This window comes from Eumetopias jubatus, unplaced genomic scaffold, assembly GCF_037043125.1.
Source record: "Eumetopias jubatus isolate StellerSeaLion01/CBP00866 unplaced genomic scaffold, mEumJub1_p1.0 scaffold_9, whole genome shotgun sequence".
Lineage (NCBI taxonomy): Eukaryota > Metazoa > Chordata > Mammalia > Carnivora > Otariidae > Eumetopias > Eumetopias jubatus.
In genome coordinates this window covers 8442472-8458905 of record NW_028274815.1, presented here as the reverse complement: position 1 = coordinate 8458905, position 16434 = coordinate 8442472, and the positions used below count along the sequence as shown (strand labels likewise).

Sequence of the window (16434 nt, the reverse complement as noted above, 5' to 3'; positions counted from 1 at the left end):
GGAGTCTGCTTGAGATTATCCCTCTGCCCCTTGTGCTCTCTCTCTCTCTCAAATAAATACATCTTTTAAGAAGGAGGAGGCAGAGGAGGAGGAGGAGAATACCAAGGCGGCGGCAGCAAACCTTGGCAAAAGACTAGAGTCTATGACTGTGGTTTTCACCGCCTGGTGAGGAGATGCATTTTTCAGTGTATGTCCTTTACGTGAGTCTATAGTGAGTAGACCAAATCAGGGTTTTCTCAACGAATTTCCCTTTTCCCCTTACTTTCTCCAAAAGCAAACCTAAACCCAGCACCCTTGGGATGTTTCTGGTTCCCTCATCAGCTGTGGGCAGAGGATGGAGCTCTGGAGTTGAGGTCCGACAAGCCACACAAGGGAACCTGGGCCGATCCAGGAACGGTAACTAGTAACTCAGCTCAAGTGCCCACTCTTCAGATCAGCTCGGTGCACATTTACAGAGTGCCCCCTGGAGCCAACTGCTGCTTATACCTGCCCCTCACTCCCTGTACTAAGTTGGGTCAGTGTATGCGATGCTGGGGTGGCCCCCAGAAACCCTTGAACCCGAGTAAGACCAGCCTGCCCCCACTGGATTCTCACACCACGACATGTGCACGCCTGCCCTTCCCAGCATGTCCTTGTGCAGATAAAGGGCACGGGGGGGGGGGGGGGGGCGGGGTTGCTGACTCAACGGTCAGGCACCTCCACTGAGCACCAGCTTGCTACCGTGAGGGGGAAAAGAGACCACACCCCCTGGATTTCAAGGTGCTCAGTCTCCTAGGGAGACAACCAGGCAAACCTCACACCACGGTGAATGGCAACAGGAGCGTGGCCGGGTGCGAAGGGTGGGAGAGCCGGCGCCTGACTCCCAGGGAGGGCAGGGAGGGCTTCATGCAGGGGCTGCAAGCGACAGGCGTTTGCCACACGGCCGCAGGGGAGGGCGCTGTGTGTGAGCTGCCTGGAGGACATCCTGCGTGGGGGCCCAGGAATCTCTGGGACAACCCAATGGAACAGGAGGGCCAGGGCAGGGTCACGGAAGGCCGTGTCCGCACTTTCTCCTGGGGTGATAAGGACGCTGGAGGCACCTATGGAACACCCCCCCCCCATTATCTGCCAGTAATTGGCCACACATCACCCCAACTCCAGTAGCAGGGCTGGAGAGGTCACCGAGCAGGTTAGGACACCAAGCCTCCGGGGGCTATGTAGCCAGCCAAGGACGTTCATGCACTGAGACTTCTCTGGGGCCAGTGGGGGCTTTGCAGGGGAGAAGCCGGCAGGGGGAGTGTGCGAGAGTAGGAGCGGCTCAGAGGGGCCTAAGCTCTGGAAGCAGAAGAGGGAGGGCAGGCTCAATAGGCCAACTGCCCACGAAGGAGGCCCAGAGCACACCTGGATTTCCAGGTCGGTGAGAGGGTAGCGGGAGGGGACACTCACTCAGCTGGGCAGCCGCGAGGGCGGCAGAGCGGGATGGGGCGGAGGGGAGAGGAGATGAGCTCAGCTCCGGGCAAGCTGGAGCCCGACACGAGGGTAGAGGAGTCCCCAGGACGCAGATGGAAGTGAAATGGGGCTCGGTGGAGGGAAGCGGCCTGCTGGCAGAGGGGCGTGCACAGAAGTGGGAAGGCCTTCCAACCATTCGGGTAGGTGACCGAACAACCATTGTTCACCTTGGCCAGGACCCGAGAATTAGCGCATTTAACTTACCTTTCAACCCTATTAAGTATTATCATCATCTCCACTTTAGAGGTGGGACCAGCATGTGCCAGTCACCTCACTAATGTCCACCATAGGAGCTGACGGTGACCGTGGAGCAACGGAGCACCATGCTCCTTCCAGGGCCCCCCACGGCCGGGCACGGCTACCCTGCGGCATGCACGGTGGCCCATCTCCGCACAAGAGCCACGTGCTGATACGTCCGGCTCACTCGCCCTTAGAAGGTGTCCCTCAGGTTCCAATGGGGCTGGAATTGACAAGAGGCGCCAAGGGGAGGGAGCCGATCCGCTAGGATGAGCGCCCTTGTAAGGACACACACCAGGGAGCTCGCTCACTCGCTCTCCCCCCTCCCCATGTGCTCCTCCAGGGCCAGGCCCTTACGAGGACTGAGGACTCAAGGACTCGGTGAAGAAACCAGCCTGCAGGCACCTTGATCTTGGACTTCCAGCCTCCAGAACTGTGGGAGATCAATGTCAGTTGTGACAGCCCCCTAGGCTGGTGTTTTGTTATGGCACCTCGAGCTAATACAGATTTGGGTATAAATTGGGTATTAATACGGATTTTTGTACTGCCACCCCCTGCAGGGGAAGCCTTTGTACAAAAACGTACAGACCAGAGAGGAGCAGAACAAATGTCTGGATAACGGGGGGTGGGGGTGGGGGTGCAGCCCGAGGCAGAACCGGAAGGTAGAGAAGGACTCCTCCTGTGGCAACTGATTCCACTCAGGGAGCCCCCCACCCAGGGGGCCAGGCTGGAGCCAGCCCAGCACCCCCGCCGGCCCCAAGCAGGAGATGCTCTGGGATCTGTGCCCCTCCTCCTCCCCGCTCTGCCACCTCCGGCACCCTGTGGGCACACCACCCCCAAGCCAAGCCGCCTCCCACCCCCTACTCTCTCTCTCTCTCTCTGCTGCTTTTGTCCTTCAACATCAGGACAAGGGCCACCTCCCGAACGCCTGCCGACCGTCCATTCCACTGCTGCCTTGGACGCTGCCCGATCCCGATTCTCTCTGTGCTCTCAGGCTCCCCGAGGGCAGGTGGCTGTTTCTGTGTCCCCAGAGCCTGTCACAGAGCAAGCGTCCCATGTAAGAATCTCCCTCATGACTCCGGGGACTGTACTAACTTGCACGACGTGGGTGGCTTAGACGAGACACTGCACACCGAGACTCGTCCCCACGCATTGTCACAGGCGCTAAGGTCCTTGTGGCATTCAGATCAGAGAAGATGAGCTGGCTGGCCCTTTCCTCTAGAGGGGCTCCTCTAATTCCTGCCAGACTCTGCCCATCTCCCTGGGGGGCCCCTCAGGCCCCTCTGACATCACAGCACGTGCGGGACCGCGGGGCTGGCCCCCTGGCCAGGAGCTCTTGGACAGCAAGCACTTCTGCGTGCCTGGCACCCAGCACAGAGGCCCCTTGAGATCTCCGGTGTGCGACTGTGACCCCCTCCTCCCGTGCCTCCCCTGGCACGTCAGGAGCACCAGCTCCAGACCCTGACCCTCCACCCTGTCGGCGCCCCTCACCTTCGGTGACAACATGGCCTGAGGACGGTCCCCCGTCTTAGAAAGCAGCAAGCCGTCCCTTGGGCCTTGGGCCTTGCCGTGCTCCCAGCCCTGCAGCCTCTCTCTGCCTACCTGGGAAAGAACAGGCCTCCCCTCCCCGCCCCCGGCTGAAGTCAGAGAAGCCTGGCCTCCAAGGGGGCAATCCCGGGCTTGGACCGATGGCCCGTGAGGTCAGACCACGACCCAGGCAGGCTCACTCAGAATCAAAACATGCAATCGATAGGCGGCGGCTCTTGAGCAACAGTGACCTCATCTGAGAACCACAGCAAGGCCTTCCTGGCAGGGAGCGGGATGAGGGACCCGTGCCCATCTCCCGGTCAGCCAGACGACTCTCCAGGTGCCCGTTCTAGGGCCTGCTCCAGACAGCGGGGTGTTTGCCCAGCACCAACGCATCTACAGCCTTCCTTCCAGACTCAAAACTCAGTTGGGGGCAAAGAACAAGCCAAAACAAAAGGTGCCTAAGAAAGGCCGAGAGCCTGTAAAGGATGAAGTCCACTGACGGGGGAGAAAACCAGGACCCAGAGAGGTGACCGGCCAAGGTCCAGGACCGGGTCTGGCTGCTCCAAGGGGTTGCGCCTGTGGCTGGCTTCCCTGTGGCATTGCCCTGGTCCCCCAGTGGATTAAACCCTGCCTACTGGGGGCAGCCCTGAGCCCTCCAGTTAATTCTGTCAATCACTAGTTCACCAGTTCCGTGGGTGCTCTGCAGAAGAATAAGAAAAAGATTTCCCAATCGAAATCGTATCAGGAAAGCCTGAGCCAAAGTCAGTCTGACCAGGTCTCTGGACTGCAGTACTTCTCAGAGCCTTTATTATGCTAACACACACTGTGAATGTCAAGAGTCATCGGCCACAAGCCCTTGACTTCTGTTTGCACAGGGCAAGCCTTGGAAGCTCTCGTCTCGTCCTGGAACTCATGGGGACCCACCCGATTCTCAGGGGGCCTGGAGATAATGAAGCATATTACATAAACGAAGCTGACTTTCCTCCTCCTGAGATGAGAGGCAGCAGGGGCATCTGCACTGGGGATGGAGATGGTGAGTGGTAACATCTAGTTTTAAGTAACGTGAACTTTGAGTAGAAGCAAGCATCTTGATCGCTATTTTACTGTGAGCTCAAATCCTCGTGCCTTGAAGACCAGGTCTTTATGTGGAAAAGTAGCTCTCTACCTTAAGTCAGCTCCTTAGTCTAGGACCCTACAAGTTACCTGCTGGAAAGTAAGATCAGTTGATCAGTTTAACAAAAATAATTTTTTATTAGCACCAGCAAGAGACTTCAATGTCACCAATAGATTTCATTTGGCAAGGTATTTTTGCTAAGTTCCAATCTGTAAAGATCTGTGTTCCTCCTGAAAGGATTTGCTGGCCTTAATTGTTTGTCCTAGAAGTATTTGCTATTTGAGCAGGCTGGAGCAAACCCAAAACAAATGGTTCCTTTTAGCCAGGAATGGCCTACTGAGGGATAAGGACGCTTCCCACCCCCAACCCCCCCAGCCCCCACCCCCGCAAGGCTCATGAGAGAAGAGCCCTTGTGTGAGTGGACCCCAGCAGGGCCACACAAAGCTAAGCCTGACATATAAGCTGCCAGGGTCCACAAAACAGCCAGACTCAGGAGACTGGGCACTGAGGACAGACATCAAAGCCCCAGGAGCAGACCACAAGCCAAAAGATACAGAAAGTCCACCTTGAACTCCAGAGCCAGAGGATCACCCCATTCCTGGAAGCATGCAGTGCTGGGGGGTGGGGGCGAAGCAGGGCAGACACGAGAAAGAGGGAAAAGGAATAAAGGTGATGACAGGTCATGTGGCTCTCGTGACCCAGGTGCCAGGCTGTTACTAGAGAAATCCACCATGACCCGATCACCACCACACCCCGAGGACCAGACTGAGAGTCCACCTTCCCAGGGACATGCAGGCGTCACACCAAGCACACTCACGGCAAACGTATAACCTACTCTTTAAATATTTCATTTTTTCCTTCAAACCTGCAATGTAATAAGGGGGAGTTATTATATTGCATGAACACATGAAGCCAGGTTCAGATCTGGGAGCACCAGCATTTCCATTCGTCAATTTAAACAAGCAAATAAAAAAGCCTTATCGTTCCCAAGAGGGAGAAACTATGAATCGATACGTAAACAAATGAGCCATGTTAGATACAGAATTTACACTCCCATTTTCAGTGTTCGGACATAGAGTCACACGTTCCGTTGACTTCTGCGGAGTTCAAATGCCTAATTCTAAAGTCTCCAAAGTCGCCAAGCTTGTGTCTTGCACATTTGCAGCGCACTCAGATTGTACGTACACAATTAATGGGCCCGAATGTCTCTGGAATCTGGGGTCTCTTCTCCCACAGCGCAGGAGAAGACAGAAATTCCAAACGCGAACACACGACCCAGAGCATGTTCAGTCTAACTCTCTGTGTATTTACTGGGCACAACTTAAAGACTTTAAGTTTTGAGGCTTTTCCCGGCCCCTGAAGGCATTTTCCAGCCTCACCTGGGGAGAGGGAGAAATGGGTTGGGCTGGGTGGGGGTGGGGACGGGGGTGGGGGATGGGGGGAATTGTCCATGCAGGATAGAACAGAAGCTGATAGAGAAGGCAGGCAGATCAAACAACCCTGAGACCCTACTGACCCCATTCTCCCTGCAGGTTTCTACAGGGTAAAAAACGCCAGATGTTCTAGAAATGCCACAGCCAGGACCATCCACAGGCCAAGGGGCAAGTGTCCTGCTGAGCTCAAAACGGGGTGTACAGCTCTGCCCAACGTGTCCATCTAGATGCTCCACGGGGCCGGGTCCCTGCACCCTCGACAGGGCGAGCGATGGGCTAGAACCGGCTGAGAGAGGCCTGGGTAAGCACACGCCAGTGACCTACCTCCGTTGGCCAGGAGGTTCTCTGGAACCTTCCCCTTGGCGTCTTCCATGACTTCTACCACGCTCTGGGCCATCTTCTTTATGAGGCTTTGGGGAAAGAACACAAGGCTGTTAGGCTGGGAATGTGCCCTCGGAATCCTCTTGACACTTCCCCCCCCCCCGGGGGGTGGGGGTGGGGGAAGCGATGGGCACCACCCTCGGGGGGACTCTTTGGCAATATGTAGGCAGAAATTTCCTATGTGCAGAGCCCTTGAACCAGTATTTCCACTTCTGAGAAACTATCTTAAGGAAATAGGGTGAACAGAAAAACCTTTCTGAATAAAAAGATGTTCTTCGCAGCACTGTTGCTGAAAGTAACACACAGGAAACCATGGGAAGGTTCAACAATAGGGGATTGTTGGAAGCAAATGGGAGGTCTGACTGAGGGACTGTCCCGCACGCACTGGAAAGGTCTACAAAGAATTCCTAATACCGTGGAACAAGGCGCATATTATCACGTTACGTGGAAAAGAACCAAGATACAGATTTATACGGACAGCACACGGCTGGACCTACGTGGAAATGTTCTTCCCGCCTTGTGTATTTTCAATGATAATCCATAATGATAATTCAGCACTGAATTAATGCGAAATGTAATTCAGTATGCTTTTATCATTAGAAAATCAGAACCTGTAAGTCTCCACTGAAGGCTTCAGAAAGTACAAGAAAGGATGAGCCGGCAAAATATACTGAGCTGTCAAATCACTATGTCGTACACCTGAAACTAATGTGACATTTGAAGATCCGAAAAAGAATAAAACAAAAGCGTCCCCCCCTCCCAAAAAACCCAAAAACAAAAGTATGAGAAAAGAAAGGGCAGGGCAGGATTTCAAGGCAGAAGGACTCAAATTCACATGGCTCTACCAGTTACCAAATGTATCATTTTTTATTTTGTTTTTAAATTTGAACTGGGCTCCACACCCAACCTGGGACTTCAACTCACCACCCTAACTAAGATCAAGAGTGGCATGTTCTACCAACAGAGCCAAACAGGCGCCCCCTGCAGCTTTTTTTCCTTTTTTTCTTTTCTTTTTTTAGGATTTTATTTATTTGTCAGAGAGAGAGAGAGAGCGCGCGTAAGCAGAGGGAGGGGCAGAGGCAGAGGGAGAAGCAGGCTCCCCGCTGAGCAGGGAGCCCGACGCGGGACTTGATCCCAAGACCCTGGGATCATGACCTGAGCCCAAAGCAGACGCTTAACCAACTGAGCCACCCAGGCGCCCCACCTTTTTCCTTTTTTTTTTTTTCAAAATAATCTCTACACCCAAGGTGGGGCTCACAACTGACAACCCCGAGATCAAGAGTCGCACGCTTTTCCCACTGAGCCAGCCAGGCGCCCCCAAATGTGTGATTTTGGACAAATTTGTTTAACCTCTCTGTGCCTCAGTTCTCTTCTCTGTAAGACACAGATTATACCCATTTTGCAGGATTATTATAAATATTAATATAACTAAGCAGACTCCGAGGGTCTAGCAGCAGAGTGTCTGCTCCTGGGGGCTGAGCCCTGAGAAGTCCGTTGGAAAACATGCCAAACTAGGACCAGAGTCAGAAAGCTCTCAAGATCCACAGCTTTGCCTCAGGCCACCTCTCCACCTGCCCCCACCCCCAGGAGGGAGGCAGCCTTTGCAGGGAGCCTGGATCAGGTCACTGAATTGCAGATGGGGAACACGGCCTTCTGCTGTTGCAGGGACCAGCCATGCTGGCTACTCAGAGCATGAGGCCAGGGGCCTAGGGACCAACACAGGAAACTGAGGCAGAAGGGCACTGAAAGGTCCCAGATTTGAGGGAGAGAGAGAGGAAGAGAGGGAGGGAAAGAGGGAGGGGGGAGGGACGGTGGAGGGGGAGAGAGGAAGGAACTTGTTTTCCCATCAGAGTAATATGTATTCATGGTTAAAATCTGAAAAATATCCAAAAAATAAAACCATACTCCTCTGCGCAAGAGAAAACACACACTTTGCATTCTGGAATATTTCCAAAGCCTTAACATGTCCATAGCTTATGTGAGCTGAGATTTTCTTTTGATTAACACCTACCACTTTAGTGGAGCCTACCAGGTACCAAATCTCTGTAACCATTACCTCATTTAACCCTCACAAACCTTCTTGAAGGCGCGTATTATCATGAGGCCCAGAGAAGTAAGTTGACCCCATTCGCCCACCCGGTCCGTCTGAGGACTCCGAGGCTCTCAGCCACTCGGCCACGCTGCTGTCCACGGTCACTGAGACCCAACCTGGACTTAAATCTCTACAAATGTGTTGGCATTTCCTAGAACACTAGCTTTGTACTGTACTAATTATAACGAATTATAATGACCCTACTCATTAGTTACCCAACTAATCTCATTCTGTTTCCTCAGCTGTCAAATGGGGACGGTACTGCTCACCTCACAAGGTCATCTGTGGAGCTCGATGCAAAGCCTGCGCTGTTCCGGGCGCACGGAGTTCGTGGCAAGCATCACATGTGCTCCAGGCAGCCTGGTGGACCGCATCCGGGTCTCGCCTCTGGCTCATGGAGAGATTCGGCAGGAGACTGGGGAGGGTGGGAACCGTGAGTCTGGTTCCCTCTCAGTTCCCAGAACTTCTCTCCGCTCTTCCCCTCCAGCCTTGGGGGTGTGACAATGCCTCTCCATCTGCCTGGGTTTGTACACCATCCCTTGTGGGTCATCTACAGCCCACACGCGACTGTTCACCCCTTTATCAACAGACTCCTCAAATTCTGCGTGTCTTCTGTTAGCTGTTAAGACCCTGACTTGCTAAATTCATTTATTCACGTGTTCACTCATTCATTCAGCAAATTCCATATGTTAAGCAACTGGGTGCCCAGCACTGTTCATGGCGCTGTGAACTGAACAAAATCCCTGCTCTCAGGAAGCTTCTATTCTCATGCTGTCAACAATTCCTCTTTATCATTGCTCTGGTGGTGCATCAAGTCGCCACCTCCATATCCTCTGTGGCACTGTGAGTAATTGCTTACCTAAAGGTAGTAGTAACTCTCACCCCTACCCCAATGCCCGACGCACGGCTCAAGAAATGTTTGTTGAGCGAATAAGTAAATTCTGACACTCCCCGGCACCTAAATGCCACCACATGCTTGCTTCCTCAGTCAACTGCAAAAGAGAACTCACTCCTCGTTTTGTTAACGACTTCTTGCTGCTCCCGATTCTAGGCCCTATGGCACTTTTCACCGTAACAAGATGGCCGCACGCGTGCCCTCAGGCGTGTTCACCACCTCGGAACATCGCAGAATAACATGGTCTGATGAAGTTTAACTGCTGGGAAGCTCCCTTACTGCACAGAACAAAAGGGGCCCGGACTTAGTTGTGATGACTAATGACAGTCCTCAGCCAACTGTGACCTTACTGAATCAGAGTATTTTTCTCATCAGAAGGAACCTAAGAGAGACTACGTGACGTTTTACTTTTCTGACTCCATGGTTCACGGTCAACACATTTCCGTGAACAGAGCTTCCCAGTTCCTGGGATCTATCGCATGGTATTTTGCTGAGTGGCTGTATCGTAAATATTTCCCTACTCGTGACACATGGGTTGTTTCCCCCGTGATAGGATGTTGCAACGATACCCGTATTTTGCCCACTTGTGTAGGCAGAATGAGCTGTTAAAGAGTAACTAGTGGAATAAAAGGCATAAACATTGATAATTTTAACAAACAGGCCAAGCAACTCTCCAAATACACAGAGCCGGCATACACCCCCACCAACATTGGGCAAGAGCGCCTGCTTCCCTAAACCGTCGCCAACATCAGGTGTCATGAATGTTTCATCTCTGCCGATCTGATAGCTGAAGAATTATATTGCATTGTTGCTCTGATTTGCATCTCTTTGATCATCACGGAGGCTGGACATCATTTCATAGGTTTGCTGACACTATAAATGGTCTGTTTTCTTCTTCTGTGAATAGCATGTTCATGCCCTCCTTTGCTGGTTTTTCTGCTGGTTTTGTTCCTTTTTAAAAAAAAAAATACTGACTTGTAAGGGCTCTTAAGTACCTCAGGAACTCAACTCTTGAGACAGTGCTTTGAGCTAGGTAAGATCCCCATCTGAAAGGTGAAAACATGAAGACTTACATCGCCGAAAGTCACCCTGTGCAGGGTGACACATGTCAAAGCAGAAATAGATCCCAAATCTACACGACTCCAAAGTCCTTGCTCTTCAATGCTAGTTTAAATTACACTCAGCACTTTCCTCTAAAGCACTCGATGAAGATGTATACTAATCCATAAGGGAGGATGTGCAAATCGTATCTTTAATTTAAAAAGCAATGCAAACACCGTGTAGTCTTTTTTTTTTTTTTTTAAAGATTTTATTTATTTGACAGAGACAGCGAGAGAGGGAACACAAGTAGGGGCAGAGGGACAGGGAGAAGCAGGTCCCCCGCGGAGCACGGAGCCTGATGCAGGGCTTGATCCCAGGACCCTGGAATCATGACCCAAGCCGAAGGCAGATGCCCAATGACTGAGCCAATCTTGACTGGGGTCTTGGGTACATCAGTGTCTGTCTCGCTGATGTAACTAGAGGAATTCTGGAGTTACGGAAGGCTTGCAAATTCCAGGGGGAAGGCTTGAACCATAAATTGTGGTTAATTTGGGCCAATTTCGGCTCTTAGCACAGCAGCAGCAACCCTTTCCAAACCCTCAGCCACATGGGAGGCCGCTGTGTGTTCCTGGAGCAACTTGCACACAATCTGTAGGAGCCAGGGTGGGCGTAAAAGACCCTGTTCTCGAGATACTGGGGATCTGTGTTCTGATGGCTGCTTTTGATCACAGAGGTACAAAGAGCGGGGTGGTCAGTGTAGTTACCCCTCCCCGCCTACTCCCACAAACTCCTCCCCCTTCAGCTACACAGACTTCCAAGGGACTTAAAAGAGCCTGTGTCTTTCTCTCCCCTTCATTTTTCTTTTTCCCATTTTGGGAGCCAGACACGAAGATTAACATTCAAAAACAACTGTGCATATTGGGGAACATCAGAAAGTGAGTGTTCAAATCCAGGGAAGGGCTCAGAAAAGACCTGAGGACACTAAGTTTATACCTCAGGCTGATCCTTGGCATACAGCCTGTAACAATTTAAAATAGTAATAATAAACAAAACTAATACAAAAAAACCCCCAGCAAACTCAGGGGAGGAGGATATGATTTCCAGAATTACCACATTAGTAGATTCAAATGTCCAGTGTTCAATAAAAAATCACAAGGCAAAGAAACAGGAGAGTATGGTCCATTCAGAGGAAAGAAAGAAATGAATATGAGCTGTCTCTGAAAAAGAAATGATGGCAGATTTACCAAAGACTTAAAAAACAACTGTTTTAAAGATGCTCAAAGAACTAAGAGAAAACAAGGAGAAACTTAAGAAAATAAACTATGAACAAAATGGAAGTATCTGTAAAGAGATAATACCCCCCCCAAAAAAATTCTGGAGCTGAAACGTATAACTGAAATGAAAAATTCACTAGACATATTTCAAGGCAGATTTGGGCAGAAAGACTCAGCAAACTTGAAGACAGAACTTGGAAATTATCAAGAAAGAGAAAAAGATGGAAGAAAAGTGAATAGAGCCTAAGGGACCTGTGGAACACAGCAAATGCACCAATATATGCATTGTGGGAGTCCCAAAAGAAGAAAAGAGAGAAAGGAGCAGGAGAATATTTGAAAAAAATAAGAACAAAGCCAAAGCACTCACACTTCCTGATTTCAAAACTTACTATAAATCTACAGTAATGAACATAGTGTGGTACTGGCATAAAGACAGACATAGAGACTAATGGAACAGAATAGAGATCCCAGAAATAAACCCTTATATATATCATCGAGTGATTTTTGACAAAAGTGCTAACACCATTCAATAGGGAAAGAACAGCTGTTTCAACACATGGTGCTGGAAAAGCTGGATATCCACACATAAAAGAATGAAGCTGGACCCCCACCTCACACCATATATAAAAATTAACTCAAAATACATCAAAGACCTAAATGAAAGACCTAAAACTATAAAACTATAGAATAAAACATAGGGTCAAAGCTTCGTGATACTGGATTGGGCAACGGTTTCTTGGATATGACACCAAAAGCACCGGCAAGGAAAAGAAGAAACTGGACTTGACGAAAATTTAAAACTCTGTGCATCAAAAATATCAGCAGAATACAAAGGCATCACACAGAATGGGAGAAAATGTTTGTTATATATCTGATAAGGGAGTAATATCCAGCATATATAGAGAATTCCTAAAACTCAATCACATAAAAACAAAACTCCACTCAAAAATGGGCATAGGACTTAAATAGGTATTTCTCCAAAGAAAATAAAAGGCCAACAAGCACCTGACAAAATGCTCAAAATCGCTAATCGGCACTAATGGGGGGGACATAGGTAAAATGCTTGGAAGGGGAGCAACAAATTGCTCATAAACATTTAGGATAAAAGCTCAAACTCATTCACTGTGAATTATTTTTCACTTATCAGATTGGCATATTACAAAGCTTTATGATTTCAGCCCTGGCAAGTACCCTGGAAAACCGGAACACCAATGCCCTCTTGATACGAGGTATCTACTGGTACAGCCTACTCACCAGAGTTATTTTCAGAGCAACTATCAGAAGTTTTTAACACTTAATATATTTCTGCCCAGGTATGTCACCTCTGGGAATTGATTCTTCTGATAATCTTTGCTCCTGTGCACAAAACCCTCTATGCAAAGATGTGTGCTACGGCCTGGTCTGTGACTGTAAAGACGGGAAGCCATCTCTGTGGTACCAACCAGGGACCCAGGTGGTGGTAATGGAGCACCAAGAAGTATCCCAAGAAGAACGAGGAAGGTCTCTTATGGATGGCCATGAAAGGCTGTACCTCTTGGAGTAAAGGGGGGAAAGAAAATCGTAAGTAGTACCTGTGGTTATGGTCACCTTTTTGTAAAAACAAAACAAAAAGACATAAAAAAAAAAAAAACACTTGTATTGTGCATGGAAAAATCTAGAAAGACTGGCACTATATTGTTGAAATGGTTTTCTTTGGGGAATAGATTTGCAGAGGGGGGGATTTGGATTTTAAAATTATCAGCATGTATTAATAATAAAAAAAAGAAGAATGGCGTTGCAAACAAAACAGAGCAATAAAGTATATAAAGTACTAAGTCAAGAGCATGCCGCCTGCGCTCAGCTGGTTGAGATTTCTTTCAAATTAATCTTGCTAGTCAAATGGGGAGCCACAGGGAGTAAGTGAGAAAGATGGAGGCACCATCCAGGTGTGAGGCAGGGCAGGTAGCGTTCTGATAGGGGGGCAGGCCTTCAGGAGCTGGGCAGGCCGAATCCAGATGCTAGGAACCTGGCGGGTGAGGTGTCAGGGAAGGGGGGCTGCCTGTGGCCAGGTGTGCAATGAAAATGCTCTGTTCAGGGGCGCCTGGGTGGCTCAGTCGGTTAAGCGACTACCTTCGGCTCAGGTCATGATCCCGGAGTCCCGGGATCGAGTCCCACATCGGGCTCCCTGCTCTGCTTCTCCCTCTGACCCGCTTCCCTCTCGTGCTCTCTATCTCTCGTTCTCTCTCTCAAATAAATAAATAAAATCTTTAAAAAAAAAAAAAAAGAAAAAATGCTGTTCTTTCTTTCTGAGAACACCACGGGGCACCTCTCAGCGCTGCTGATTTTCGGACCCTGGGCTCCAAGGGGGCCATTCCCCGGGGCCCTTGGGACACAGGATGGCTCAAGAGCTGAGAGCCCAGTGGGACAGGGACCCCTGAGATCTCTGTCTACCTCCTGTCCTCCTGCAATCCCATGCTCTTCTGACCATCTGTCATGCAGGGGCCCAGGCCCACCCCAGATGGATGATGCGTACACAGTAGAGGGCTGAGCTTCACTCACGGGAATGCCCCTGTCCCAGGGCCCCAAGCACAGAGGACATTCTTCCTGAAGGGTGGCCCCACTGGAACCATGCACAGCAAAGCTTCGTGTTTCCTCCCTCCCGAGCACCCCTGTGGACCCAGCACCCCACCTTGGCGCGAGGACTGTCCCCCACCTGCCCCATGCCCTTGCCTTGTGGGAAGAAGGGCTGTCTCGCACACCCAGTTCTCCATGAAGGGAGCGTGGCTGTCAGTTTCCCAGGCCCTGAGTGCATCCACGGGAAGGGAAACATAGGGCTCCCCCTTCCCTGGGTTTTTTGGATAATTCAGGTGAAAGCAGACTGATGTTGGTCTGGTTTTCAGAAATGACTCCATGCTGGGGAGGAGAGGGCCCACAGGCTGCAGGGAGGGGCAGAGGAAGTTTCCACAGGGTTTGGAAGCAGGAGTAACAATAGCTTTTACCTAGTGAGCTGACCTCGGGCCCCGGGCATTTTGTGTACATATATACGTATGTATCTATAAACCAATGACGAACGAGGCAAGGCCACAGTGAGCTCAGGAAGCTGAGGTTCAGAGACACCAAGACCCTTGCCCGAGATCCCTTTGCTGGTGACCCTGACATTAACTAGTACCGTCCCCATGCCCCGCCCCTGGCACAAGCCTCCGTCCGCCACACCAACCACTCTCAGCACCCCAGCAGCCAATGTGTCCCTCTCTGAATAACCAAAACCCCAAGCACACCCCACAGATGGAGGGGCTCTGATCTGCCCAGCCTTCCCCTGTAGCCACACAGGAACCCAGAGAAGTGAGGCCCAGAAGCTTCCACCCCACTGGTGACTCACTGAGCCCCTGGGCACCTCACCCTGCTCCTTTGTCTCCGCTTCCTCCTCGGCCAAAGGACAAAGAAATCAACATGCCTTGCAGCAATCATCAGGAACATGTGACTGGACTGTGATTCTGTGACTTTGTTTTAGTAAAAATAAAGGTGCAGTGAGGCCTCTGAGACGGTTCCCCTCTCTGGACGGCTTTGGAGGGCTCTGGTCACAGAGATACCATGCTTTGAATTCTGGCCTTGTCCCTAAATGGCTGGGGACAAGGAAGGCCCCTGGTTCTTAAGTGTTATTGACATGCTCTGGGGTCCCGCAGTCTTCTAGGGGTCATGCGACAGTCCTCTGGGCACCTGGATCAGAAGGGCGACTGGAATTTGAGTTCTGAAGCATTTTCTAGAAAAGTCAATCCACCAAGCAGCCCGGGCACCATGCCCAAATGCAGGGGCCCCATTCACACCCAGTTGGGCCCAGGGCACACAATGCGAAGAGTGCCCCCAGAGCTGTGCGACCTGCAGCCCACCCCAGAGGATGAATGGACAAAGGCCAGAGCAGGCAAATCACAGAAACAGAACGAAAAATGGCTGGTGAGCCCCTGAAAATATGCTTCCTCTTGCTGGTTAGCCAGGAAATACACATTAAAACAACCACCCATCATTTGCATTTAGCCAGGTAAACCAGCAGAAGTTTTCAAAGGCGCTACATGGACAAGGGTATGATGAAACAGCACTGCCTCACCACCTCACCGTAAACAACTTAGCAGTATGTACAAACAGCTTGAAATACGCCTATATCCTTCGAACCAGTCATTCCACTTTCAGAAATTCCACCGTAGGACACAGCCAAAAATGAAGCTTAAGCTTTATGTGAAGGTATTAATCAGGGTAGTACTCTAAGAGAATGAAATATTTTATTACCACGAGAAATAAAATGAAAGAAGCCCTCCCACCATTAAAAGTCCTTGACATGATGGGCGCCTGGGTGGCTCAGTCCTTAAGCGTCTGCCTTCGGCTCAGATCATGATCCCGGGGTCCTGGGATCGAGCCCCGCATCGGGCTCCCCGCTCAACGGGAAGCCTGCTTCTCCCTCGCCCACTCCCCCTGCTTGTGTTCCTGCTCTCGCTGTGTCTCTGTCAAATAAATAAGTAAAATCTTTTTAAACAAACAAACAAGTCCTTGACATAAGAGTCATGCCTGGGAAGGGTGACTAGAATATAAGCCACTTACCCAGAATCGTCTCGTGGGGCACGGAGGGAGACCCAGGAGAGGTGGGGACCTACTCGAGGGCACACAGCCCTTAGGTAGCAGACTGGAGCAAAAACAAGACCTCAATTTTAGAGTAATAATTGAATTTAATAACTAGTTTTTTTAAAACCTCTCATTGAAATCCGTTATCTGCACCAAGAGAATTTTTTTTTTTTTTTTAAGTAAGAAGACAGCTGGGGCATCTGAGCGGCTCAGTGGGTTAAGCGTCTGCCTTCGGCTCAGGTCTCCTGCGATCGAGCCCCCCCTGTCAGGCTCCCTGCAGAATGGGGATTCTGTTTCTCCCTCTGCCTCAGCTTCTCCCCCCGGCTTGTGCTCTCTCTATCGTTCACTCTCTCTTCTCT

The 16434-nt window shown here is 50.5% G+C and overlaps 1 protein-coding gene across 3 annotated transcripts in view; it reads right to left on the bottom strand.

The window, feature by feature from the left end:
• Nucleotides 1–16434, bottom strand: part of ATP6V1C2 (ATPase H+ transporting V1 subunit C2) — a 51020-nt gene that overhangs the window by 19279 nt on the left and 15307 nt on the right. For 2 of the 3 annotated variants that reach the window (XM_028099442.2, XM_028099443.2), the window contains exon 3: nt 6127–6212. In XM_028099442.2, the coding sequence (XP_027955243.1) occupies nt 6127–6212 (86 nt within the window). Of the gene's footprint in view, nt 1–5204; nt 5235–6126; nt 6213–16434 lie in introns of all 3 variants that reach the window. The other variant, XM_088026160.1, reaches the window with a different exon arrangement.